Source organism: Ursus arctos, unplaced genomic scaffold (genome assembly GCF_023065955.2).
Source record: "Ursus arctos isolate Adak ecotype North America unplaced genomic scaffold, UrsArc2.0 scaffold_4, whole genome shotgun sequence".
NCBI classification, from domain to species: Eukaryota; Metazoa; Chordata; class Mammalia; order Carnivora; family Ursidae; genus Ursus; species Ursus arctos.
Window position 1 is genome coordinate 24,267,588 of NW_026623056.1, and position 25,900 is coordinate 24,293,487.

A 25,900-nucleotide genomic window follows, 5' to 3' on the forward strand; every position below is an offset into this window, starting at 1 on the left:
GTGCTTTGTCCCTAAGCAGCCTGGGGAGAGAGTGGCCTTAGGGCTCTGCAGAGCTTTCTCAGAGTGTCTTCTCCCTAAATATTTCTGTATGCACTTTCACCCAATTGGCATTCACCTAATGGGGAGGAATCTTTCCTATCTTTATAATCTATGTTTCCCTGGTCACATAAACCTGGAACAATAGTCTGAAACAGGATCATAGAAGGCCCACCACTCTGAAGTCCCTCCTGAGTCATTGAAAAGTTCCACAGAAGCCCCCAGCAAGTCATGCTGCATCCAGGGCTCCTGCCTACAGCATGCTCCCTCCTCCTGCAACCTGGATTAGCTGTATGTACCACAGGTTACCACTCTGGGATGACCTCTGCTACCGTCTGACGCTTCTGTGGGCCTTGCCTAACCCTGAGCTTGGTTGCCAGGGACTCCAGACTTCTATGACTGCATGGCCACTCTGTATTACCTGGCCATATTCCATCCTCTTCAGCCACTTTCTGTCTCCTTTAGCCATTTGGAGACATGCTCAGACTGTCCATGTCACCTATGGTGTCTCGGCATGATACCATCAGCCACCAGCAACATGAATCTTCTGCCTGTGCTCCCACAATCACATCACTGCCAGGTGACAGAGGCCACAGGTGGATTCCCTCTGCCCTCCTTTCATTACACTCCCTGACACACAGATCACAGAATGGGCCTCTCTTTCTCTGCCCTTCTCCTCTCTCCATCATAGCTTTCTCTTCCTCAAGTCCTTGCAAACGTTCCTAAAGTTAGGGTGAAACCAGAGAACAGATAGAAAAATACACACCCAGTTGTACTCAAACTTTTCCCTTGTTCTTTATTACCCAATGCTTGTTTTTTAAACAAGTTTGTTTGCCTCAATTTTCCCTCCCCTTGGATTGAGCATATTCCTGGGAGAGCCTTTGCAGCTGCACACAAATTCGCCTCTAGGGTCCCCTACTATTGAGAGAGTCTTTGCAGCATGTACCCAGTTGTAACTCCACAGCACACCTCTGCACCCCGCCATGAAAATGGACAGCCAAACTGAGTAAGTTCAACGTTGGAATTACTATACTTCCCACTTTTTGTTTTTATTCACAGTCCTATTGTTTCGGTCAAGCTTCTTTGTACTGAATAGAAAACAGATGTTCAAAGACAAAGGAGAAAAATAAATCAACAAAATATCCCAGTGATTATATTTTTTATTCAACCATGCCACAGCTGCTTGCTGAGCCCCAACCATTGCCCTGTTCTAGGTGCAGAGTGGGTAGATGAGATGAATCAGGCTTGGTCCCCACCCTCACAGAATGTGCTCCCTAGTTAAAGTGGGGTTGAGCGAGAGTTGGAAGACGTCAGAACACTACGGGACCATAATACATGGTAAAAAGAGCTGTCTATCACACAGAAGAGGCACATGTGGAGTGTAAGCTGTGTGTCGACAAAACAGATCTCCCTTCTGGCTTGGCAGACCAGGTGGCATTCTAATTGGGTCTTGAGAAATGGTGGGATTTGGGTGTGTGGCGATGAGAGTAATAATTATTGATGCCTCCAAAGAGAAAGCAGCATGAGCAAAGGTATTGAGTTAAGAAAGTAAGTTCCTGTACTCCTGGAATGAGTGAGTTACTGAGTGCTGGCAAGAATGAGTGAGCTACTGACTGCATAAGGAAGTGAGTTTAGAACAAAGCCAAGACAGAATTCATATGACCCTACACTGCTGTACAAAGCAGAGGCAAAGTTCAAGCAGCGATACGGGTTTCTGCTTCTGGAGACTGAAGTCAGAAACCAGAGCTATATCTGCTGACATGAAATAAACTCAAAGGGCTCCGGTTATGTGATTTTACTCTTCAGCTATGGGAGTTGACCTTTTCTGTGATCGATGACCAAATTCAAGGGAACTTCTATGAGAACTAAAAACTCTTTCTGGAAGCAATTACATTTGTGATGGCAATCCATTGAATATTGCCTTGCCTTGCTTGCCTTGTTTTTCAGTGCTACAAACATTTCATCTAGGAGAAACAACGTGGGAGAGTGACAGAGCAGGAAACTCATTGGTAGAAGTTCTGCGTCTGAATGCAGCTCTAGCTCCAGTCTGCTCTTGGACAAGTTATTGAGACTTTGGAGGGTCTGGTATCATCAAGAGAAGGAGGATAGCAATCCTTGCCCTGTCTTCCTCCTGTGATTGTTATGAGGCTTAAACAAGAGAATGAGTATGAAAGTATTTTGTAGACTGTCGTACCCTGTTACAAAGCAGGGAATAATAGTGTCTATACTGTTAGGAAATGCCCGGAACTTTTTAAAGATGTTTCGTTGCTTCAACATTACTGGAGTAGACCACACCATTTTATTAGCCAGAGTGAAAAACTCCACTGCGATAACGGAGAAAGATTGATTTTAGAACACCAGAATTATAGATTATATTTGCCTCTTTTGTAAAGAATAATTTATTACAGCATAAACTAAATACAAGGTTCTGAATAAATAATCACTTTCCCAGTCATCACATCTGCAAGCGTGTACATGCACACTTGTATGAGCTCATAAGGACACAGACGGCACAGACATACTTCCATTCTCAGATCATTACTTGATTAGTGAGAAGAGCCCAGAGCCAGGGTTCCTCTCTGTGGGTCAGAGCTGTGTACCTTGGAGTGAACATTTGGTGAACCTCTTAAATGAATTAGATCAGATGAGTGCCTTTTCTCCTCCAAGTGCTGGTCAGATAAGCGTATTGGGTGCAAGTAGCTCTGCCCCCAGGTTTGGGGTACTCTCCCACAGTCTTTTACTGAAATTTTCAAACTTTTCTTTCTATGAAAATGCATACATCAGAAGTATTCCCCAGCTGTCAGTTTGGCAGTCAAGACCCATCAGTGGGCACCTATTTTCGAGAATCTTATCTCCACCAAAAGCCACCGTCCAAGGCACAGAGCAGTCAAGCCCATTTGTCCACACTGCAAGCCACACAGGCCTGGGATCCTGTCCTCCACAGCTCATCTCCCCACAATAGGCAGTCTGATATTCTATGTGGGCAGTGACAATGAATGGTTCACATCATAGCATAAAACTGAGATATGTGCATATCAAGCCTGAAAGGGATCTTGATGGTAATTGAATTCCATCTGATACTTGACTTCTATCTCTACTTGGTCTTTGAATATCCACTTGCACCTCCAGTGTCACAGAGCACACACTTCATGAGGTCACCAGATTCCACTTCTATTTGTGCTGTTGGGACAGTGGTCTTTGTGTCAGCCTGAAGCCATTCCCACCAAGCCCTTTACCCACGGATCATGCCACCTGGCACAGGTGGGAGTCTTGTCTCCCATGGAAACCCTTCAAGTATTTGAAAACAACTCTTACATCCCTTGACAATACCCTGCCAACCCTGCTTTTCCAAGTTAATAATTTTCTCACTACCTCTAAGTTATAGTTAATTTCAAGTACAGTCTTCAGAATAAGTCCCTTTTGACAAAGATTTTAGATTCAATCCTCAGTGATTGAATCACTTATGACCAAGTCAAGAGCAACTCAGAGTCTCAGACAGATACTTAACGGGCTTTGGTTTGGTTTTGTTTTGAACATACCTCTAGCCCAAGCCTGGCAGGATGACTGGCATTCATTTGAACATTAGGCCCTGGTGTTAGCAAACTGTTGCCTCCTTCCACCTGGCAAATAAGAAACTCATTCTTTGTTTGACTGTGAGATCACCCCAAACACCCTGCCCTGCTGGAGCTTTGTAATTAGGAGGTATTTGGAAACAACAGAAGGTTTGCTCAGAAGATCTGTGTCTAAGGCCTGGGTCTGCTTGCCTTACTCTGAATCTCAGTTTTCTCACCTGTAAAAGTAGATGATAAGTCCTTCCTTGCCTGAGTCCAGAGAGAATCATGCAATTCAAATAGCTAATGGAGGTGACAGCCTCTGGTAAGGAACTCTTCTAGGTGTGAATGCACGTGCTGCTCTTGCCCGTCACCAGGTTGTAGACCCTCTCTGGCTTGCCCTTTCCACAACCCTCCACTCCTGAAAAATGAGTAAACTATGAGTCTTAGAAAAAGACATTTGGAACTACCATATCACTGCCGAGGCTAACTTTGTAAAAGGAAATATTTCTTTCTGTACCAAGGAAGACAATGATTCTTCTGCAGCTTATTTAAATGATTCCTCACACCTTATTTTAAAACCAGAGGCAACAAGGTACTTTCATGGCTGAGAAAAATCATGTTCCCAGTATTATCTATAGCCATAGAGCCTCCAACCGTCCTCAGGAATTCAGCCAGGGAAGGGAATGCTTGCATATGCTATCAAGAAGTAGAAAAGCCAGCCTGGGACCCACCCTCTGCCCAGAACATTCACTAAGGATTTGATGTTTGTAATGAAAGTTTTGCTTTCACTTTAAAATACTATTTATGGATATTGTCCTAGAACTCAGAGTTGTCTGCTGAGCTAACAGAAACCTCGGTGTTTTCTATTCTAAATGAATCCAATATAACAAAATTGTAATAGTGATAAAAATAAGGGCAATTTTTATTTTTGGAAAATTGAAGCCTCGGATTTAAGAAATGTATAGATTGTGTAAAGACTTATGTCAATGATAACATATAATGTAGCACAAGACCAATTTTCTCAAAAATAATAGAGCAGAGTAGTGGAGATATCTGAAGTTGGATATGTGAGATGTGGAGTTCCTAAAACATGAGATCTTCACAGGGGCAGGGCACGCAGAGCTTAGAGGACAGTGGCTTAGAGGCTCTTTGATATGTATTACTTTCCTTTCTTTCCTAGGAACACACGCTGGACCAGCTATATCATTTGTGGGGCTGAATCCAAAATGAAAATGTGGGAATTTCAAAGTTAGGGATTTCAAGATGGCAACAGCAAAGCATTAAAATAAGGGTGGGGCCCTTCTAAGCATGGGGCCTTAGGTGACTGCACAGGTCATTCGCCCATGAAACCAGCCCTAAACACAGGTGGCTGTACTTCCCAGCTTCTTTGCCAGCTCCCTGATGAATGAGATGTAAGTAGTGGAAGAAATGCATCCGCTTTTGGGGTGAGGCCGTGGAAAGCCATTACGTGATGTCCAGATTCTTCCTTCCCATCACAGTGAACATGGAGTCCTTATTTTCAGTCAGTGGGGCCAACACATTGAAGCAGTCAGTACTGTGAAGAAAGCTAGTCTACAGAGTCACCTGGACCATGAAAGAAGCTCTTGTGTGTTAAGCCACTGAGACAAGGGAGTTGTTTGTAATTGCAGCATCAGCTTAGCCCATCCTTACTAATACGTAGGGGAAGGCCAGAGGCAGCAGGCATTGTCTCAACTCTGAAAGTACTACAAAGGAAAGGAAACCGGACAGTGAAGATTGGTGTGATGGCTCCCATGCATTTGTTTTTCATCAATGAAATACGAACTCAAAAGTGATCTTTCACATGTTACAATTCTATGACTACACATAGTACTATTTTCTCTCAACGCATTTAAAAAATACGTCATCTAAGAGGAAAGATTATGTATTCTCCTTGTCCATGAGCCTCCCAATCTCTTGGCCAATTGCCATCCTTGGCCCATTCTTGATTCACTAAACACCCTAACTATTTTCAGAAGCCAAGAGGAAAGCACTCTTCTGGGGCAGTGTTGTGCTCTGTAGAAAGTATTTTATCAAGTAGATTTTAATTTGCCACCATGATCGGATAGGTTTTTGATTCCAAAAACTCCACCTGATTTTAGAAGAGTCTCATTGCTTGAAAATCGCTGAAACTGGTCTCTTTTGTCATTGTTTCTATGTTTTGTTAACTTGGATATCACGCTGGCTTCAGAGTTGTTCTTCATTGCTCTCAAACACCGGATTGCTGTAAGACACTCCCCCTCCACACCCTGGCATGTCAGAGTAGGATGTTTGGTTTAGCGGTGGCCAACTAGGGTCATTTGCCAAGGCTCTCTGCCATATCCGATACTGACTTTTTGACTGATAGCCAAAACACCTTTTGAAGGTCATCCACAGGGCTCGATTTTCAATGATGGCCTCCTGCAAAATAAAAGAGTTACTCTTTACAATCAGAGGTCAAATATTTCCAGGCTACGGCCCTCCATAGACCCTAAGAAGGAACGACCACATTGGCTGCTTAGATCCAGCTTGACAAAAAACTTGAGGCCTGCACAAACAATTCCAATGTGGTTTCATGGGTTAGGTCTCAGCCTCTCAAATTTTTCCACTTAAGGAACTCTTCTGGGAGAAGAAAGAGGTACATAGTATCGAGAATCTGGAAACAGCTTGAAGAAGTCTGCCTCGAGGATGAAATTTCTTCTGAATCTTGTATATAAGTTCAATTTAAAATCATCCAAATTCTGCAGACCTCTCCATACCACACCTATATTTGATTTAATATCAAATGATATTTAAAATTACTTACGACCAAATGGAATTACCCTACAGATAGATGTGCCGTGGGTATGATGTGGCTTTGGTATGCCCTGGCATATAAGTGCATAGTTATGAACATAGGTCAGTAAAGTTGAAATATGCACCATATTGGACTTGGACAGATCTGGATTCAAGTTCCAGCTCTGACATCTGCCCATCTACTATGGGCAATTTAATTACCTTCTCTGAGCCTCAGTGAGCAGAAATAATAATTCCTTCCTGTTATGTTTGTCATAAAGACTATGTAACTCTCCTTACAATGCAGGACATGGCATGGTATAGGTGCCTCCCTTTACCACCCTTCTAAACTATTTAACAAATGGCTGTGCACTATGTTGACTGTGGCCTCTGACCTTCACCTACAAATATTTCATTGCAATACATTTTTTAAGATTTTTACAAAAGATATGTCTCTTTGAAAACATTTTAGACTGCCATTTTATTTTGTGAGTTAGACTGAGCCTCAAATAGAGCCCAAATTATAACTTACAACACAGAATGCATGAGAGGTTCCTTTGCTAATTTTTCATTTTTATCATATTTAGCCATAAAAGCTAACCATCTTAGAAGTTATCGTGAAAGAATCAAAAAGAAAAATATGAAAATCCTGCTGTCCTACAGAATTAAAACTCATTTTGGTGTTTGTCAATGGTATCTTTGCTAAATCAGAAGAGTCAATTCTATGGGATTCTATAAGGAGCTTTGCCAGAGTAGTAGTTTTCCTAAAATCCACCCGTCTTTGGCATTTGACTCCCATTGCCCATGGAAATAATGGGTACATCTAGTCTGAATCGTTCCCTGAAAATGGATCATCTGCTAACAGGCTGTTAAAGACCCACACAGCCATCTTGAGAGTATCTTGCAAACATCAGGGCTCATCTAGCCAGATTTGTGATTCTACTTCCCCATACCAAGGTTTTTTTTGTCCTTCCTAATTAACAAGAGAGCAGTAGTTCTCCTTAGAGCTGGAATAAGGCAAGATCATAGGTATCCAATTAATGGTCTTAAAATTTAACTTACCTCTGGGAAATCTTAGCAGGTTTTAAACAATACAAATGAAACAAAGGAAAACACAGACACACACACAGACTTTAGTGCTGTACACCACACACTGAGTGTTTTCGCAATTCTAGAATTATGTATAATTATGACGACCTGTATCACTTTGCTGCTCTGGAAAGGGAAACTAGAACACTGAGAAGTGATCTGTCCTGTCACATTGTAAATTAAATGTAAACTAGAAACAAAAAGAACCCCTTTATGAAATACTATTTCTTAAAAAACAAAAAAAACAAACTTCACCATACAAGCTCTTCAGATTGGCTACTAAAATAATTCATATATATATATACACACATTACACACATAAGTAATACAAAAAAAAAAAGAAGGGAGGAGAATTAAAGCTATCCATGTTAGCTCCTCCTTTGCTTTTCACTTGGATGTTATGAGAAAGCAAAGAACAAGATTCCATTCAAAACTGTTTGCTGGGCCGCTCTAAGATTAGGAGTAGGGTTAGACCTCTCAGTGGCCCAGGCAATATTCAGGACTATACAAAAGGAGGCCAGCCATCCTTCATGCCTGTCCCCCAAAACCTCTCTGGACCATCTCTGTCACAGGCTGGCCAGGGAGTATGGAGTTAGCGTGTCCATCCCAGGAATCTTTAGCATCTGCCGTCAGACACACCTACAACTACCTGAGGAAAACATCTTGCTGAATCCATGACAATCTGGGGAGCCTTTACGTACTCTGCTAGGCTCACCTCATAAGGCAAGAAATCCTAGTGTCCATAATTCTCCATTACAGCGGCCTTCACCACAGACTCAAAGGGCTTTGGTTTGTTCCTGAGTGCCTCCTGACAGCAGGAGAAGGGTAACTTCAAACAACTGGGGACAGCAGTGGAAGAGCCTGGGGGTGAGAGCCGGGACCTCACTGTGTTATTTCTCAGTGAGAAAGCTGCTGGGAACCCACACTAAACATCCACGCCTGTCTCCATTTCTTACTCAACACAAGAAACAGAGGAGAAACTTAATCTTTCATGAGTATCAAATTACCCTCTCCATCTGCGGCAGGCAAGCAGCATCACTTCTTACATTTAATAATTGAACAAAACTTTCTCCAGCTTCTATTAGAATAAATCAGGGTTTTAGATACTGTAGGTACTGAGATGAGTTCTTGCCAGCACAGTTTATATCCATACACAACCTATACACAAAAAACTGTGGCATGTGTTCTCTTGCTCACTTTACACTGTGGGCAATGGACAAGGTCATCAGAATCCACATCACATTGTGGCCTAGGACATGGCATATGGTCAACAAATGTTTGTGGAAAGAGCAAATGAACAAATGAAAGCCTGAATGATTGATAGATTCAAAGTAAGAAATACTAAGTACCCTAAGAGATAATATAATAATAATAGTTTATATTTATCAAATATTTACTATGTGCTTTTCTGTGTTCACATTTCATGCTCACAGTAGCCCTATGAGGTAAGGTACTCTTATTATCACTATTTTTCAGATGAAGAAACAGAGACACAGAGAAGTGGAATAGCAGGTGTTGTCCAGAGTCAGGCAACAAGAAAGGGTGGAGCCAGGATTCAAACCCAGGTAGACTACTTCTGGCTTATGCTCTTTTTTTTTTTTTTAAGATTTTATTTATTTATTTATTTATTTATTTATTTATTTATTTATTTATTTGACAGAGATAGAGACAACCAGCGAGAGAGGGAACACAAGCAGAGGGAGTGGGAGAGGAAGAAGGCTCATAGCGGAGGAGACTGATGTGGGGCTCGATCCCACAACGCCAGGATCACGCCCTGAGCCGAAGGCAGATGCTTAACCGCTGTGCCACCCAGGTGCCCCTGGCTTATGCTCTTAACTGCAAATAAAGCGGCAGTTGAACAGCTTCTTACTAGGGGATTATGGCAGACTTCATTGTTCAGTTACCTGTCACCTGTCACCAGACCTACTGAATCAGAAATGCTAGGGGAAAGGCTGGAGAAGTCCTCCTCCTTTGTTGCTAAGCACATTCCTCCCAACTTTTTCCTGCTTACCTAAAAGGAAAAAACTCACAAACAATCTAAGCCAATCTGTCTCATTTTTTGGCATAGACCCACTTTCCCAGAATCCTTTTCTACTCAGGATGACAATAAGACACAGTTCTAAGCAATGAGGCGTAAGAGTCTCCTGGGTGGCTATAGGAAATTATTTTGTTTCCTCATAGAAGGCTCATACTTGAGGGGAAAAAGCTTGCTGGTGCCTCTCCTTCCATGTTCTTCCTGCATTAAAGCAGAGATACTGCCCAGCTCCATGGAAGCGATCTGGACACATAAGCAATACACACAAACATGAAAGGCCAATATATAAAGATGGGGAGACAGAAAAGTAAAAGATTGATGATCCCCAGTGATACCACTGAGTTACTAAACCAGTCCGGAAACCACTTATCTCCTATCTTCTTAAGTGAATCAATAAATATCTTTATTGTTTAAGCCACTGTTACTTGCCTAACCTATCAGGCTTTGGGAAAGAGTCATAAAGAGGCTAGTTCTACAGCTGTGCCATAGAGGATGGAATAGCATTTCATTATGCAGACATGGGGGCAGATGTACTAGACAGAGGAAATAACATGATCACTGCTGGGGACAAGATATATACATAAGATTACCCCTTAAAGGGCAAGTTCACCCTTCTGCAACTAGGGATGAGGATACACATGTGATGCTCTTTTATTAATTTGGTGGCTTTGGAGACCCATACGGGCTAGGATGATACTTCTCAGTGTGGTTTCTCAACCAGCAGTATCAGAATCACCTGGCAACCTGTTAGAAACAAAAACTTGTGCCTATTCCAGACCTATTGAATCAGAAAAGCTAGGGAAAGGCCTGGACGACCTGTGTTTTAACAAGTCCTTCAGGTGACTCTGATGCCCATTTAAGTTTGAGAGGCCCTGGTTTTGCATACAGGGAGAGGCTCCAGTATCTTAATTCTATGCCCTGTTCTGCCACCAGCTTCTGTGTAGTTTTTACCCTGCCTAGAATGGAAGGTTCTACAGGGAAGTCAGGTTCCAGGTACTCTCTATCCACCATGAATTCCCCCCCACTCCACCCCGGAACAAGGCTAGATTTACAACCGGGAGTTAAGAATGAGGACAGACTGAATCCTGATGTTCACCTGCCCTTTGACACGGATGCCATTTCTAAGGATGCCCCCTGTTCTTCAGTAGGCTTTGAAGAATGGAGAGTTTGTCTAACAGCATGGAAGGAGGAGAGAGTGAACAACATAGCCAAAGAAAGAGGGAGCACAAACTCATTTTATTGAGAAGTAGAGCAAATGGGAGGTGAAGAATAAAACCCAGGAAAAGCTCACTATGAATCTTATTTCCCATCTGTGAAGTAAAAGTAATAGAAGTTGTTAAATGAAAAAAGCCAGACACAAAAGGCCATATATTATATGATTCCTTTTATGTGAAATATCCGGAATAGGCAAATCCGTAGAGACAGAAAGTAAATTAGTGGCTGCCAAGGGGTGAAGGAGGGGAAAGGGAGGATGAGGAGCAACTGCTAACGGGTACAGGATTTCTTCTGGAGTGATGAGAATGTTCTGGAATTAGTGGTGATGGTTGTACAACTCGATGAATATACTAAAACCCACTGAACTGCATACTTTAAGAAGGTGAATTTTACAGCATATGAATCATATTTAATTTCAAAAAATGAATTGAGTTGGTTCTCTACTTGTGGATTTTAGAAATGAACAGGACCTTAGACGTCATAATTCCATTCTCTCCAGGTCCACTCTATAGACGGGAAAACACACCTTGTTTGGAACTTGCCAGGGGAAAGTGCCATTACTCGTGTGGCCGAGGAAGGGAGCCCCTTGTACTGCTCAGTCTTTCCAACTAGAGTTTTTCCTTTTTTCAGACCCAGAGAATGCCCTGTCTCTCTCTGCCCCAAATGAGCAGCATCCCCAGGACACTTACCTCCACAACAAGGGACACGATGAAATTGGAGCCAAGCATAATGATGATGTAAACCCTCCACATAACAGGAGTGCAGATCAGCTGGTGGGAGATGGAGAATCACCGTTAGTCTGAAGACAAACACCAGAAACATGTTCACATATCCACAGTGTGCATTTTCATAGGTTATAGATCATGCATGCAATAGACATGCATTATGTGTATGTTACATGTATACATATTAGATACCCATAAATATATATAATACATATAATAAGACATATATTTTATGCATGTATCAAGCACTGTGGAAGGATTATACCCAATGATTCCAGTGATTCGTAAACTATGATTGTGGCTTTTTTTTCTCTTATCTTTTTTCTTCTTCTTTTTATTTTTTTGGTTCCCCTATAATTTCTAAATTTCCTAAAATAAATTTGATCAAAATTTGATAAATGTGATAAAAGTGCTTTTTGTTTGCTTCCATTGTTTGCTTTTGCAAGGGAATATAGGAATGTGGTCCTATTCCCAGGAGGCTCTGAGGGTACATGTGTCAAACCTCCACAATGGGCAGTGTTGTCCTCTTCTCTATGGTACCACATCTCCCCTCGGCTGGGCCCTGCTTTCGAGCCTCGAGTCAGGGCTTCCCCTTCAGGACTGTGTGTACAGCTGCATGGACAGTGCCACGATGAGGGTACTCAGCGATGGAGCAAGCAGGGCTGAAATCAAGCTGGCACTTCATGCCTTTTCCCCCAGTTTCTCTGCATCTTTCCCTTTCCCTCCCCAGGCACCTGATCTATATAATAGATATGTATCCTGAATGGCTGGTTGGCTGGATAAGTGAAGGAACGGATGGATGGATGAATGAAATGAAGCCAAGGGCACACTGCTGGACCCGGCTCTGCCTCATACACTGCCTTCTACACCGGGGGATTAAAAACTGGTACAACTCTGTGGAGGGCAATGTTATTAAAATCAAAAGTTCAAAACCATTTCCAGGAATTTATCCTAGAGACATATTTGTACATGCCTGAAATGATGTATGTATAAGGTTATTTCATTTCAGCTTTGTTTGTAATAGCAAAACATTGGAAGCAACCTAAATGTCTATCAATAGGGGACTACAGATAAATTATGGTACATAGATGTATATTGAAAAAAATATATTAGCATGAATAACGAATGAGGAAGCTTTATGTACTGCTATGGAACAATTAGCAAAATACACTGTCTCATGAAAGAACAAGGTGAGGAATCATGCATGTGGTTGGGGCGGCCATGAACATGCTCCATGCAGGTGTCTTACTGGGAGAATAAGAGGCAGGCGCTCCGGTGCTGCCCTTGGAATCTTCTACCACATTCACCCTGAGGCCACACTTCCCATGGGTTGCTCATAGCTAATAACTGAGGATGGCCGATCTTCTCACTGCACTCATTCTTGTGAGACAATAGACACCTCTGATGGGCAACTGTAGTTGGGCTTTCTTAGAACCACCCTGCAGCTGGGGCACCTGGGTGACTCAGTCGGTTCAGCACCTGCCTTTGGCTCAGGTCATGATCCCCGGGTCCTGGGATCGAGCCCCACATTGGGCTCCCTGCTCAGAGGGGAGTCTGCTTCTTCCTCTCCCTGTGCCCCTACCCACTGGGCTCGTGCTCTCCCCCGCCTCTCTCATTCACTCTCTCTCAAGTGAATAAATGAAATCTCCCCCCCCCAAAAAAAAAGAGTTAAAAAAAAAAAAAAAAGAACTGCCCTGCAGTGTGAAACCCTACTCATCTGGTCCTCCTTACCTCTCTCCCTCCTTCATGGAGGTCAGACCGCCATATTAGTGTGGGACCCTCCCCCTCCTTTTCTGGCTTCTTAATGTTCTTTCCCTTATGGGCAGTTCCTCCAAAACTTGCTTACACATCTCGTCTCACCTTGCCGTCTCCAGCTCAGAGGACCTGGACAAATGTAATAGTCTGCTACTATTTGTGCAAAAATGATATATATGTGTGTATGCATATGTATAAAACATGCCTGAAAGTATATAAAAGAAAGTGGTGTCATCAGTTGTCTCCAGAGAGGGTACCTGGCAGCTGGGGAAAAAGGATAGGAGGATATAGAGTTTCTAACTTTTGAATTCTAAACTGTGTGAATATATTCGCTATTAAAAAAATTCATGCAATTTCTTTAAAAATGAGTGATAACTAAGTTATAAAACAGCATGACTCCATTTAAAATAAACTTCATAAATCAGTCAATGCACATTTATAATATATTAAGTTTCAAAGACGGAAGGGTATAGTGAATAATGTTACAATTTTCTTGCCTGCATACTCACTTTCTAAAATGTACCCACAATTTTGCGTAATAAGAAGAAAAATATTTTTAAGGCGAGCAATAATTCGCTGCAGACTCCTTTGCAGTCTTGTTGGCAATGACCTCACACAGGTTCCCCCCAAACTAAACAGACTCCCTATTTTCTTGTACCGGAGACATCAGCCTCTTCATAAGAGTCTTTGCTTTTAAAGAGTGTGACTAAACCCAACATGTCTTAACCTTAACTTTAGCACAATTAAGAAGTTTTAACTCACTTACAAAACTACTGGGCAAAGATTATCTCCATGAGTACTTATTCTAATTCGTGGAGATATTTAACAATAGTGACAATTACAGTGTTAGCCACAGTGACACAATTATCAAAATGAAAACCAAATGTAGCCATTAGTTTGTATGTCACATGTCAGGAAGGGTTTGTGAAGGTTTTGCTGGTTTGCAATGAGCTGTGAGCTTCTAGTGCTCATCTCCATGTAGGAGCCTAGTCTAGAACAGTCAGTCATCTATTGCTATTACATGCCATGGGCTATGTTAGGCAGTGGTAATACGAGAATGAATAAGATAGGATCTTGACCTTTGTGAAACGTGTCTTTGAGATGGAGAGGTGGCCAGGTAGGCTCATGCAGCACTAAGTAAAAAACCTTATTTCCTTTTACCATCTTTTCTGTCTACTTATTTGTCTAAAGGACATTTGGTAATAATGAACTTCTAATTCAAAAGTATAGGTTAAAGGAATAGAAATATATATTTTCCCTTGCTCAATTATGTAAAATTTGTCTCTTAAAGAGTTTGAAATTTGTCTCAAAATTACACAATCTAACACAATTCATGAGGTAAGCTATGGCTCTTTGCAAGCAAGTTTTGCAGACATTAAATATGAAGATATAGCCAAACATGTTTTTAAAGCGTTTTTTTTTAAAAATATGTAAATACAGAGTTGAGAATTAATGGAAAAAGTGTTATACGCAAACTGTTTTCAACAGCTTCAAAACAGAAGAATTTAGGAAAAAAGTCTCTCACACTTGAAAGAGAATATATATAAATAGATTTCTCCATTCTTACAGGGATCTTTTAAAAGAAAAATGTTCAATGTTTCTGAAATACTTGGAAATCAAGACTAGACAGAATCTTATTTCCTGGCCAGCTTAAATAGAAAATACGAATAAATTCAGTGTTCTTTTTAACTCTACTATTTGAAAAGAATAATCAGTGTCAAGAATCTGTGTCAATTGCAATTGTGACCTGCTTCGTGAAATCAGGGTGTTATATAACGGTAAACCATCATCGTATCCCAGAGATAACACTTACATCCAAACGCCTATATAATTCTGGAATATCAGCAAATAGAATGAATAGACACACACTCAGCTGTATGACCAGCACAAGGACAAATATATCTGAGGAAATAAGAACACAAGCTATCATTTAGAGAAACCAGAGTACAGAGTGTCACATCTATTGATAGGCATATTCTAGATTAACACTGATTAAATTTACTTGATTTCTACATCCAAGCAGCATTATAAATGGAAAGCACTCATTTCTATGCAACGGGTCTCACCTCCACAATCTCTATGCATGTCCTTGAGGTAAGTGGAAATTTTCACATGCATGTTTTAAGTTTCAATTAATAAAATAGGAAATAGAGAGCAACGTTGACATAATATATTTTCAAAAAATGCCTTGAAGACATTTAAGTATCTGAGTCTCTTTAAGGCAAAACACCTGCCTCAAATCCTTTTCTGGAAAAAAAAGGGGGGGCTGTAAACAGTCAAATGTTTAAATTGCAGTCATATACAGGTGAACATTTGACTGCTTTCTCATCCTAAGAAGGAGAAGGGCAAAATAATTTTCTCTGAACAAACAAATTTGTATGAGGATATTGATTCCTCAACTTGTGCTTCTAAATTTTCCCAATTAGAGAGGCAGTGGTGGTATACAAATAAATGTCCCAAGGGCTAGTCAGATCACCCACTTCTCCTAACACGCTCCCCACCCCAGTCCAGAATGTGAAGAGGTGGCAGGTACTTTGGCCAAGAGTCTCCACAATCACTGCGGCCAGGTTCCTTCAGGAGGGACCCACCCCTAGGCTGCCAATGACACAATGCATCTCAACCATTATCTTCATGGCAGGAGACATGTTTCAACTGAATACCATGACACTTCTCTCCACCTCCTCCCAGATGAATTCTGACACGTGCTGACAAGTAAGGAAATAAATGAGCCGTCCCAATTTGGAGCGGTGCCATGAAAAGACACCTAGATACAAACTTCTGGTAAAGGAAAGGGTAGAGAAAGAAACCCTAGAATTTAATGCAGTTTTGAGGGAAGGAGCAAAGGATGAGGCTGGATGTGTTGTATAGAGCCCTAGAGTAAAAGTCAACAAACCCAAGATAAGCATCAACTCTGCAGCTGCTCCCTGAGTGACCTGGGGATATCTGTTCCCTCTGGTGACCTCTCACCTCTGATCTGATACAATGCTACTCACAGTTTGTATAGATGGGCTGCCTAAATGGTTTTCCTTTAGAGAAAATAAGAGCCACAATGATACAGTTGATTGTTCCCAAGAACCATATGGTAGTGTTCTCAAAGCTTGTGAAGGCACCATTACTTCCAATTTTTTCTGGAGCAGTTGGAGAAATGATTAATGTTGAGCTGTTTTCATTTTGCAGTGTGCAGACACTAAAAAGGAAACAAAAAAGGTAATGAAGTAAGGTGACAGGTCTTTATGGAACATTTGTATCTACAGGACTCCATGCTCTCAATGTAGTTGACTTACACTTTGGGAAAGAATATACTGAAAAGTAAGGAGAAGGAAACCAGCACAGACAGATCTATATTTTGGATAGATAAATAGATAAAAGATAGATGGGTGATAGATAGATAAAGCAAGTTATATATTCAATAAATTAGATACCCATCATGTGTATTTTGGCTATGAGGGAAAGATGTGAGTAAGCCATGATTCTTCCCTCTCATGGCTTAAGGTCTCTAAACATTTATAAATAGGGTGACCATATAATTTGTCATACAATAAGAACAGATCTGAATGTGAAAGGAAAAGATAAATACCATCAGAAAAACTGGTAGTTGCCAGAGGAGACATGAGTAGGGGGGATGGGGAAAATAGACAAAGGGGATTAAGATGTACAAACTTCCAGTTACGACTGAATAAGTCACGGGGATGCAAAGTACAGCATAGGGAATATAATTAATAATATCATAATAACGTATAGTGACAGATGGTCACACTTATTGTGGTAAGCACTGAATGATGTATAGAATTGCCAAATCGATAGCTTGTACACCTGAAACTAATATAACATTGTATGCCAATTATACTTCAGTAATTAATTAATTACAGATAATTTCATTATTATATCAGGCTGACGGGGCAAACTATAATGCATGGTCACCTAGATATAAATGACGGTCATAGATCATTATGACACAAGACAGGCAAAGGCAAGTGCCAACGAATAATATCCTCAAACTGTGCTACAGAGAAGAGAAGATCACTGGAAATTTTCCCAAGGGACTTAAAGAAGCCAATGCTTCTAGAAGAATGAAGAACCATTTGCTTCCTGTCATAAGGACCAGATGATGTTTGATGGAAATTAGAAGGTGAGATGCTGGAATCGAGGCTGTGACAGTACCTGTGCGTCTCCATGGAATACCAAGGCTGCCTCTGAACCAGAATGAAGCCCACAATGTGCATAGCCAGGCTGAGAAGAATGTTGAAAATCACAGAGAGCAGCAGAGGTGGGGAGATCAGCCGTCCTGCAGGCCTGAAAGGCACCAGCTTCGGGTAGGCACCATTCAAGTTCACTACAAAATAAATTCAAGTTGTATATTTGTGAGAGCAGGAAAATGTTCTAATCTTCATCAGAAGAGCAGTGTAACTTCTTGGGCCCACCCATCCAAGCAAATTGACAAATTGGAGTACATCGTTTTTTTGAGGGAACGAAACAACGAATGGGCTCCAACTCAAGTCATATGAGAAAGTCCTAAGAAAGCAGACAGAACAATCAGGAGAGACTTTTATTTTTGCCTATTAAATGAGCCAAGGCCATCAAATTATAAACGAGGGCATGATGAAATGCATACTCTCTTACACTGCTTGTGGGAATGTACATTGACACAAACCTTCTGCAGGACAATTTCACAATAAATATGAAAAGATTGAAAATTGTTCACAACATTTGACATGGTCATTCCTGGCAATTTACCCTAAGCTAAAAAACATCAGAGATGTATAAAGATGTTCATTACTGCATCATTTGCAGTAAATTACGGTGCGTCTATATAATGAAACAACATGCAGTCACTAAGAAGTAATGCTTTAAAATATTCAATGACAAAATGAGGAGTGACATCAGAAAAATGGCAGAGCAGGAAGCTCCAAGTTCCCATCCTTCCACAGAAACACTGAAAAATAAGCAGAAACTGTCAAAACTAACTTTGTCAGAACTCTGAAAAACAAAGGCTTATAGCAATCAAACAATCGCTAAATTAAAAAAAAAAAAAGAGCAACTTAAAAATGGTAGGAAGGCTTTGTGTCATTTTTACTTGCCCTTGCTATATCCCTCTTCAGCTCAGTGGCAATCTCAAAGTTAGTTGTTCACACTCCCAATGTGGGGAAGACTCTGGTGTCTTGTCACAGGAGGAAAAGAGCAGGCTTCATCACAAATTGTGTAAATCTGTTCTAACCTGTCTGGAGGTTATCTGAAGGACTGGTGCAAGGTGCTTATCTCTCTCACCTAATGCGAAACTTAACTCAGGACAGCAGCATACACTGCTTGAAAACATTGTAATCCTAACCAACTACCCACAATCACCTGGGGCAAAAGATTACAGTTGAGACGTAAAATAACAACCAAAATGAAGAAAAGTTAAAGAAAGTTCCTTTGGGAAATTATGGCATTCAAAAGCACCTATGTATATTGGGGACTATAAAAAGCCATGCACACACCTAAGGTAAGATACATACTCAGAAAAGACCAGAACGGCCCCTCAGTTTTCAGCTCTGGATGATCTTGCACTCAGTGCAAGCCTGCCTAAGTGTGGAAGTGTCCCAGCACAGAACAAATCTGCAAAGACTGGGAGAGTTTCTTCTTTGTTCAATGGTTTTAAACTCATGGAGGTTGAGAAAATCTCAATCAAAATACTAGCTGAACAAAAGCCAAAGGAACAGAGATTTCATTGACCACACATGATAACTGATACAATCTTTGCAAAAATAGTTTAGGGAAGTTACTAAACAAATGGACTCTGACAGTCTTCAAAAAATAGCAAAACAGGGGCGCCTGAGTGGCTCAGTCGTTAAGCGTCTGCCTTTGGCTCAGGGCGTGATCCCAGAGTTCTGGGATCAAGCCTCACGTCAGGCTCTTCCACTGGGAGCCTGCTTCTTTCTCTCCCACTCCCCCTGCTTGTGTTCCCTCTCTCGCTGGCTGTCTCTCTCTGTTAAATAAATAAATAAAATCTTAAAAAAAAATAGCAAAACAAAAACCGTCAAGTCCTAGGGAAAAGGGTAAATATGATTTCTGGAGTTATGACACTATAATATTCAATGGAACAAAATAAATTGACAGAAATCATCTCTGAGGAAGCCTGGGCATTGAACGTATTGGACAAAGACTTTAAAACAAATGTTTCAAATATGCTCAAAGAAATCAGGAAGTAATGTATGAACAAAACGAAAATGTCTTTATAAAGAGATAGAAAATATGGAAAGGAGCCAAAAGAAATTCTTTTTAAAGAACCCTTTCTTATAATTTCTACCTCTTCATGGACACTTCATTTGTCCAGTAGAAGTAACTATTTGAGCAAATATAAAAGACTGTATTATTGTATTTTTTGTTTTTAATTCCACTTTTTATTCCTACATGGTTTAAAAGACAACACAGAAAAAATAATTATATATCTATTTTGTCAGGCACACAATGGATAAAGATGTAATTTGTGGCAACAGCAATATAGAATGAGGAGACAGAGTTGTGAAGTCGCAGAGTTCTGCATGCTATTAAAGTTAAGGTATCAATTCAAACTAGATTATTATAAATTTAGGATGTTACATAAAATCCCCATGATTATAAGTTATGTCAGAGTTAACATCATACCCAAGGGTGAAAGACTGAGAGCTTTCCCCCTAAGATAGGAACAAGACAAGAATGCCCATTTCATCACTGCTATTCAACATTGTACTGAAAGTTCTATCCAGAGCAATTACAAAAGGAAAAGAAATAAAATCATCCAAATTGGAAGGAAGAAGTAAAACTATCTCTATTCACAAGTGACATAATCCTGTATATTGGAAATCCCAAAGACTACACAAGAAAGTAACTAGAGGGACATCTGGCTGGCTCAGTTGGGAAAGCATGCAATCTTGATCTCGGGATCATGAGTTTGAACCCCACACTGAGCATGGAGCTTACTTAAAAAAAATAAACTCCTACTTAGGTTGTTAAAAAAAGAAAGCTACTAGAGTTAATAAATTCAGCTACATTGCATGATACAAGATCAACACATAAAAATTGTGTTTCTATACATTGGCAATAAACAATTTTAAAAAGAAATTGGGGCGCCTGGGTGGCACAGCGGTTAAGCGTCTGCCTTCGGCTCAGGGTGTGATCCCGGCGTTATGGGATCGAGCCCCACATTAGGCTCCTCTGCTGTGAGCCTGCTTCTTCCTCTCCCACTCCCCCTGCTTGTGTTCCCTCTCTCGCCGGCTGTCTCTCTCTCTGTCGAATAAATAAATAAAGTCTTTTAAAAAAATAAATAAATAAATAAAAAGAAATTAAGAGAACAATTCCACTTTCAAAAGCATCCAAAACAATAAAATATCTAGGAATAATTTTAGCCAAAGAGAAGAAAGATCTGAACACTAAAAATCACAAAACGTTGCTGAAAGAAATTAAGCAAAACATAAATAAAAGGAAATACATCAGATGTTCACGGATTGGAAGACTTAATATTGTTAAGATTTCAACATCATCCAAGGTGATCTATAGATTCAACACAATCTCTATCAAAATTCAAACGATTGTTTTTCAGAATATTAAAGTTGATCTTCAAATTCATGTGGAATTATAAAGGGCCCTGAATAGTCAAAACAATCTTGAAAAAGAAGAACAATGTTGGAGGACTCAATACTTCCTGATTTCAAACTTACCATAAAAAAAGTAATCAGAACACTGTGGTAATAAGCATAAGGTAATGACATATAGACCAGTGGAATAGAATTGAGGGTCCAAAAATAAACCCATACATCCATGGCCAATTGATTTTCAATATGAGTGTTAAGACTATCCAATGGGGGAAAGAACAGTCTTTTTAACAAATGGGGCTGGGACAGCTAGATTTCCACATGCCAAATAAATGAAATTGGACCCCAACCTCATACCATATAGAGAAATTAACACACACAAAAAAGAATCAATGACTTAAGTATAATAGCCAAAAACCATAAAATTCTTTTTAGTAAACAAAGGGTAAATCTACAGGACCTTAGATTTGGTAACGTATTCTTAGATAGGAGACCAAAAGCATGATCTATAAAAGAAACAAATAGATACATTGGACTTAATCATAATTAGAAACTTTTGTACATCAAAGGACATTATCAAGAAAAGGAAAAAAAAACATAGAATAGGAGAAAATGTCTGCAAAAATGTATCTGAGAATGTTTTAACATCCACAACATCTGAAGAACTCTAGAGCTCAACAACAAAAAGACAAAAATCCAGTTAAGAAAGGAGCAAAAGATTTAAACAAACATTTCTCCAAAAAAGACATACAAATGACCAATAAGTACATGAAAATATGCTCAACGTGATTAGTTACTAGGGAAATAAATTAAAAGCCACAATAAGATACCATTCCATACTGACTAGGATGTGAAAATAATTTTTTTTACTTAAATAACAAGTGTGGATAAGACTGTAGAGAAATTGAGGTCTTCATACATTGCTGGTGATGATGTCGTCACTCTGGAAAAGAATTTGGGTGTTTCTCAAGAGCAAAATATATGATGACCATAGCACCCAGCAATTCTATTCTTATGCCCCAAATTATTAAAAACAGGGACTCAAACAGATACTTTATGCAAATGTTCATTGCAGCACTCTTTACAATAGCCAAAAGGTGAAAGCAGCTCAAGTCCATCAACAAATAAACGGATAAACAAAATGTGGTATAGACGTAGAATAGAATATTACTCAGCCATAAAAAAGGAATGAAATTCTGAGACAGGCTACAGCATAGGTAAACCTTGAAAGCACTATGCTAATTGAAATAAGCCAAACATAAAGGAACAAATATTGTGTTTGATTTATATGAAATGTCTTGAATAAGCAAATTAATAGAAACCAAAAGTAAATTAGAGGTTACCCGCCAGAGGCTGGGAAGAAGAACAATGGAGAGCTGTTACTTAACGGGCACAGTTTCTGTTTGGGGTGATGAAAAAGTCTGGGAAGTAGGCAGTGGTAATGGGTTGCACAACACTGTGAATGTCATTCATGTTCCTGCACTAGACACTTAAAAATGTTGAAAACAACAAATTGTATGTTATATACATCTTACCACCATAAAAAAAGAATGAAAATATTTAATGACATTAAAAGAACATAGGGGAAAGGAAGGAAAAATAAGGTAAAAACAGAGAGGGAGGCAAACCATAAGAGACTCTTAACTATAGGAAGCAAGCTGAGGGTTGTGGGAGGGGAGGTCGGTGGGGGATGGGGTAACTGGGGGATGGACATTAAGGAGAGCACTTGATGGAATGAGCACTGGGTGTTACATGCAACTGATGAATCACTAAACTCTACCCCTGAAACTAATAATACACTATATGCTAACTAACTCAAATTTAAATAAAAACTTTTAAAAAGTACTTATAAAATTAAATGAAAAAAATGTATGCACAACTATATAGAAAACATAATTCAAATTTCTTCATTTACATGTAAATATCAAAATTCATTAATTGGTTAGCTCTGAATGGTAGAATAAAGGTGGGTTTTTTCTTTGTTATATCTTGCAATGTTTTCCATCTTTGTTTCACAATGAATATACATTAATAATCATAAGAACAAAAAATAATCAAGTATTTATCAAAAAACAGAGAAAAACCTGGAGATGCTTGTTATTGAGCAGAGAACAATTATGAAAGACATGAGGGCTGTTTGCAAAAATCTGGAAGAAAGACTGTCCTTAGGAGAAAACGCAGACGGCCCTGTGTCACCACAAATGGCAAACCTGGGACGGGTGGAAGTTATACAGGAATAGATTTGCCTTGAAACGCAGGAGAACTCTCTTAACAGTATGGACTGTCTGAGGGTGTTCTTTCCAGAGATTTGACAAGTATTTCATGAGCCCCTTGGATACATTAGGCACTGTCAATAGTATCAGGAACACAGCAGTAGTCGAGACAGACAAGGTGCTGTTCTCACAATGCACACACTCTGGGAGAGGGAAGCAGGAAAATGCAAATAAAAATATAGATAAATATCATAATTTCAAACTGTGAAAACCACCATACATGAAGAAAACAGGGCACAATTGTGCTTCCTGCCTCCATTGCCACCGTGCACCTGTGAAAAAGCTTATTGCAAAGGAGAGCAAAAAAAAAAAAAAAAATGTAAGCTCTGAAATTTGCCCTTGACCGCACCCACCCTGTAGAAGAGGGAATCGTAGATGCTGCCAATTTTGAGCAGTTTCTTCAAGAGAGAATCAAAATGAATAGAAAAGCTGGGAATCTCTGTGGCAAGGTTGTAACCACTGAAAGGAGCAAGAGCAAGATCATGGTAATTTCTCAAGTGGCTTTTTCCAAAAGGCATTTGAAATATCTCATCAAAAAATATTTGAATTAGAATAATCCATGTGATTGGTTGAATGTAGTTGCTAACAGCAAAGAGAATTGCCAATTGCATTACTTCCAGATTAACCAGGACAAAGAAGAGGAGGAAGATGAGGATTAAAACTTTATCTGGAATATTTGTATGAGTTCTTGAATAAAATTTGGGAACCAAAAAAATAAAAAAATAATAAAAATAATAAAATAAAATAAAAAAATAAAGCACAACTGTGAGATAGAGAATAACTGGCTTAGTGAGGACTTAAAGTGACCTTCCTGAGGGGGTGACATTTGAGCTGAGATCTGAATAACAAGAAAAAGTCAAAGCCCTATAAAGATCGAAGGGGAGAGTGTTCTGGGCAAAGAAAATAGCAAAAACAAAGGTACTGTGGTGACCACAAGCTTGGCAGTGCTCAAGGGACTGAAAGACCGGGGTGCCTGGCACAAGTGAGTAGGGTTGTGGCTGGAAGAGAAGGTGGAGAAGCAGGCAGAGGCCAAAGCATTTTAAGCAAGTGGGTGATAGTAAAATTTACTTTTTAAAAATAACATTCTTACTACCCTTGGAAAAGTAAATGGGGGGAGGGGAAGCAAGATCAGTTGTGAAGTGGTTGCAGGAATCCACAGGGAGGTTGCATTGCTCTGTGCCAGAGGTTACAGAGCTGCGGAGGGAGAGGAGAACTGCAGGACAGCTTCTGCAGGTAGAACCAACTGGAACTTCATAGGTATGGGGTGTGAAGGGTAATGAAAAGAGAAACTAAGGATGGCTCCAGGTCTTTGAACAGCTAGGTACATAGTGGTACAATTTTACTAGAATGTAAGGAAAGGAAATTTTGTATGTTTTTTTTCTTTCACTGATGTACTCTGAGTGCTTATTTCAGCAAGTAGTACAAACCAGGCACTCAGTCAGTAGCTAATGATTTTGTTGACTATCAGATCTGGTAGAAGATAAGCAAATATATTTATATGCTGATGAGAATGATCCAGTAGACAAGAGAAAAGTTGATGATGGTGGAGAAAGAGATTATTACAGAAATAAAACCCTTGAGAAGGTAGGAGGAGGTAGGATTAAAAGTACAAGTGGAATTGTTGGCATTTATATTTAACAGAGAGGAAAGCAGAGAATATGGTAAAGACGATGGGGAGTGGATGTGTTGGGGGGAAATCCTACAGCAGAAAAATTGGGGAGACAATTAGTGGCCTAATGGAAAGATTATCTTGACTCTCCATTCAAAACCCCAAAAGGCTGGGATTTAAAGATGGAAAACACAGAAACCACTCAGCTTCTATAAACTGGGCACATTTTAACTGTAATTATACCAGAAAGCATACTGAAGTCAGCATTCCTGATTTTCAAAGTGCATTTTTCATTTTAAATGTTTAGTGACCATTATGGAAGCCCTGTATTTTGTGGAAAACAGCAAAAGAACTAGCCATATTTTCCTTGGCTAACACTTTTCTTTCAACCCAACTCTCAAAAGTAGAAGTCCTATTTCCTCTTTCCCTCTCTGTATCCGGGGCAGAGGGAAGCACACTGAGGGGAGCAAAGGAAGTTTTAAGAATGTCTTACTTGTTATGCCAATAAGAGTTGTAATGGCCAGATCCTGGAACAGAAACTGGTAATTTGAGAGGCTGTTTGTCTCCTGAAAACAAAAAGGGAAGTGACTCAAAGAAGTTATGACCTGGAAGTCTGACATCAATGGCATTCATTTTGTCACTGCAACATAGGATTTTACAAGAAGATGGTGCAGCCGGGGTCCTGTCCATGTTGGTGAGAGTACCGAAGACAAGGCTGTGAAACCCCCTCTAGCCAGGAGGCCACCTTCGTGTGCTTTCTGGGCTGGCTTCTTTGTGCTTCGGTATCCCCTTGTTGAGGGGGACATTTCACTGTACTAGATTCATCTCTGATCTCTTTTCTATCTGCTAGCAGAGAAGTCAGGGTTTGGTCTGGCACAATAGAACAGTGGGTTCCCAAGAGAAACAAGTGTTAAGTATGCAGTAATCTTACCAAAATTTTACCTATGGAAAAAGAATAACTGAACCCAGTATTTGCATTTTTGGGCGTTGTTGGGAAGTTCTGATAAAGCACCTTGGTATTCTTGAGAAATAAGTGTTCAGGTCTTACTGATTTCAAGTAACTTGCTTCCTTGCCCCCCCTTTAGTGGAAAGGAATAATGATGACCCATGTTTAACTCTATAGTATGAGTTACTGGGATTCCAAAATAGGGCCACATGTCTGTACATAGTTTCTCCTTCCCCAGCTTACTCATTAATGAGTGGGAAAGGATACAGGTAAGCTGAAAATAACAGAACTAAAACCTTCAATCCAGAAGCGAGAGGGCAGGAGGTAGAGATGAATCTCAG

At 40.1% G+C, this 25,900-nt stretch overlaps 1 protein-coding gene across 1 annotated transcript in view; it reads right to left on the reverse strand.

Moving 5' to 3' along the window:
• Nucleotides 1–4,496: 4,496 nt before the first annotated feature.
• ATP13A4 (ATPase 13A4) overlaps nt 4,497–25,900 on the reverse strand; it is a 124,208-nt gene continuing 102,804 nt past the window's right edge. The window contains exons 25-30 of the mRNA XM_044384756.3: nt 25,107–25,179; nt 17,343–17,514; nt 16,175–16,368; nt 14,995–15,083; nt 11,391–11,471; nt 4,497–6,008 (exon numbers count right to left, since the gene is read on the reverse strand). Coding sequence (XP_044240691.2) covers nt 5,796–6,008; nt 11,391–11,471; nt 14,995–15,083; nt 16,175–16,368; nt 17,343–17,514; nt 25,107–25,179 — 822 coding nt within the window. The 3' untranslated portion in view covers nt 4,497–5,795. The remainder of the gene's footprint in view (nt 6,009–11,390; nt 11,472–14,994; nt 15,084–16,174; nt 16,369–17,342; nt 17,515–25,106; nt 25,180–25,900) is intronic.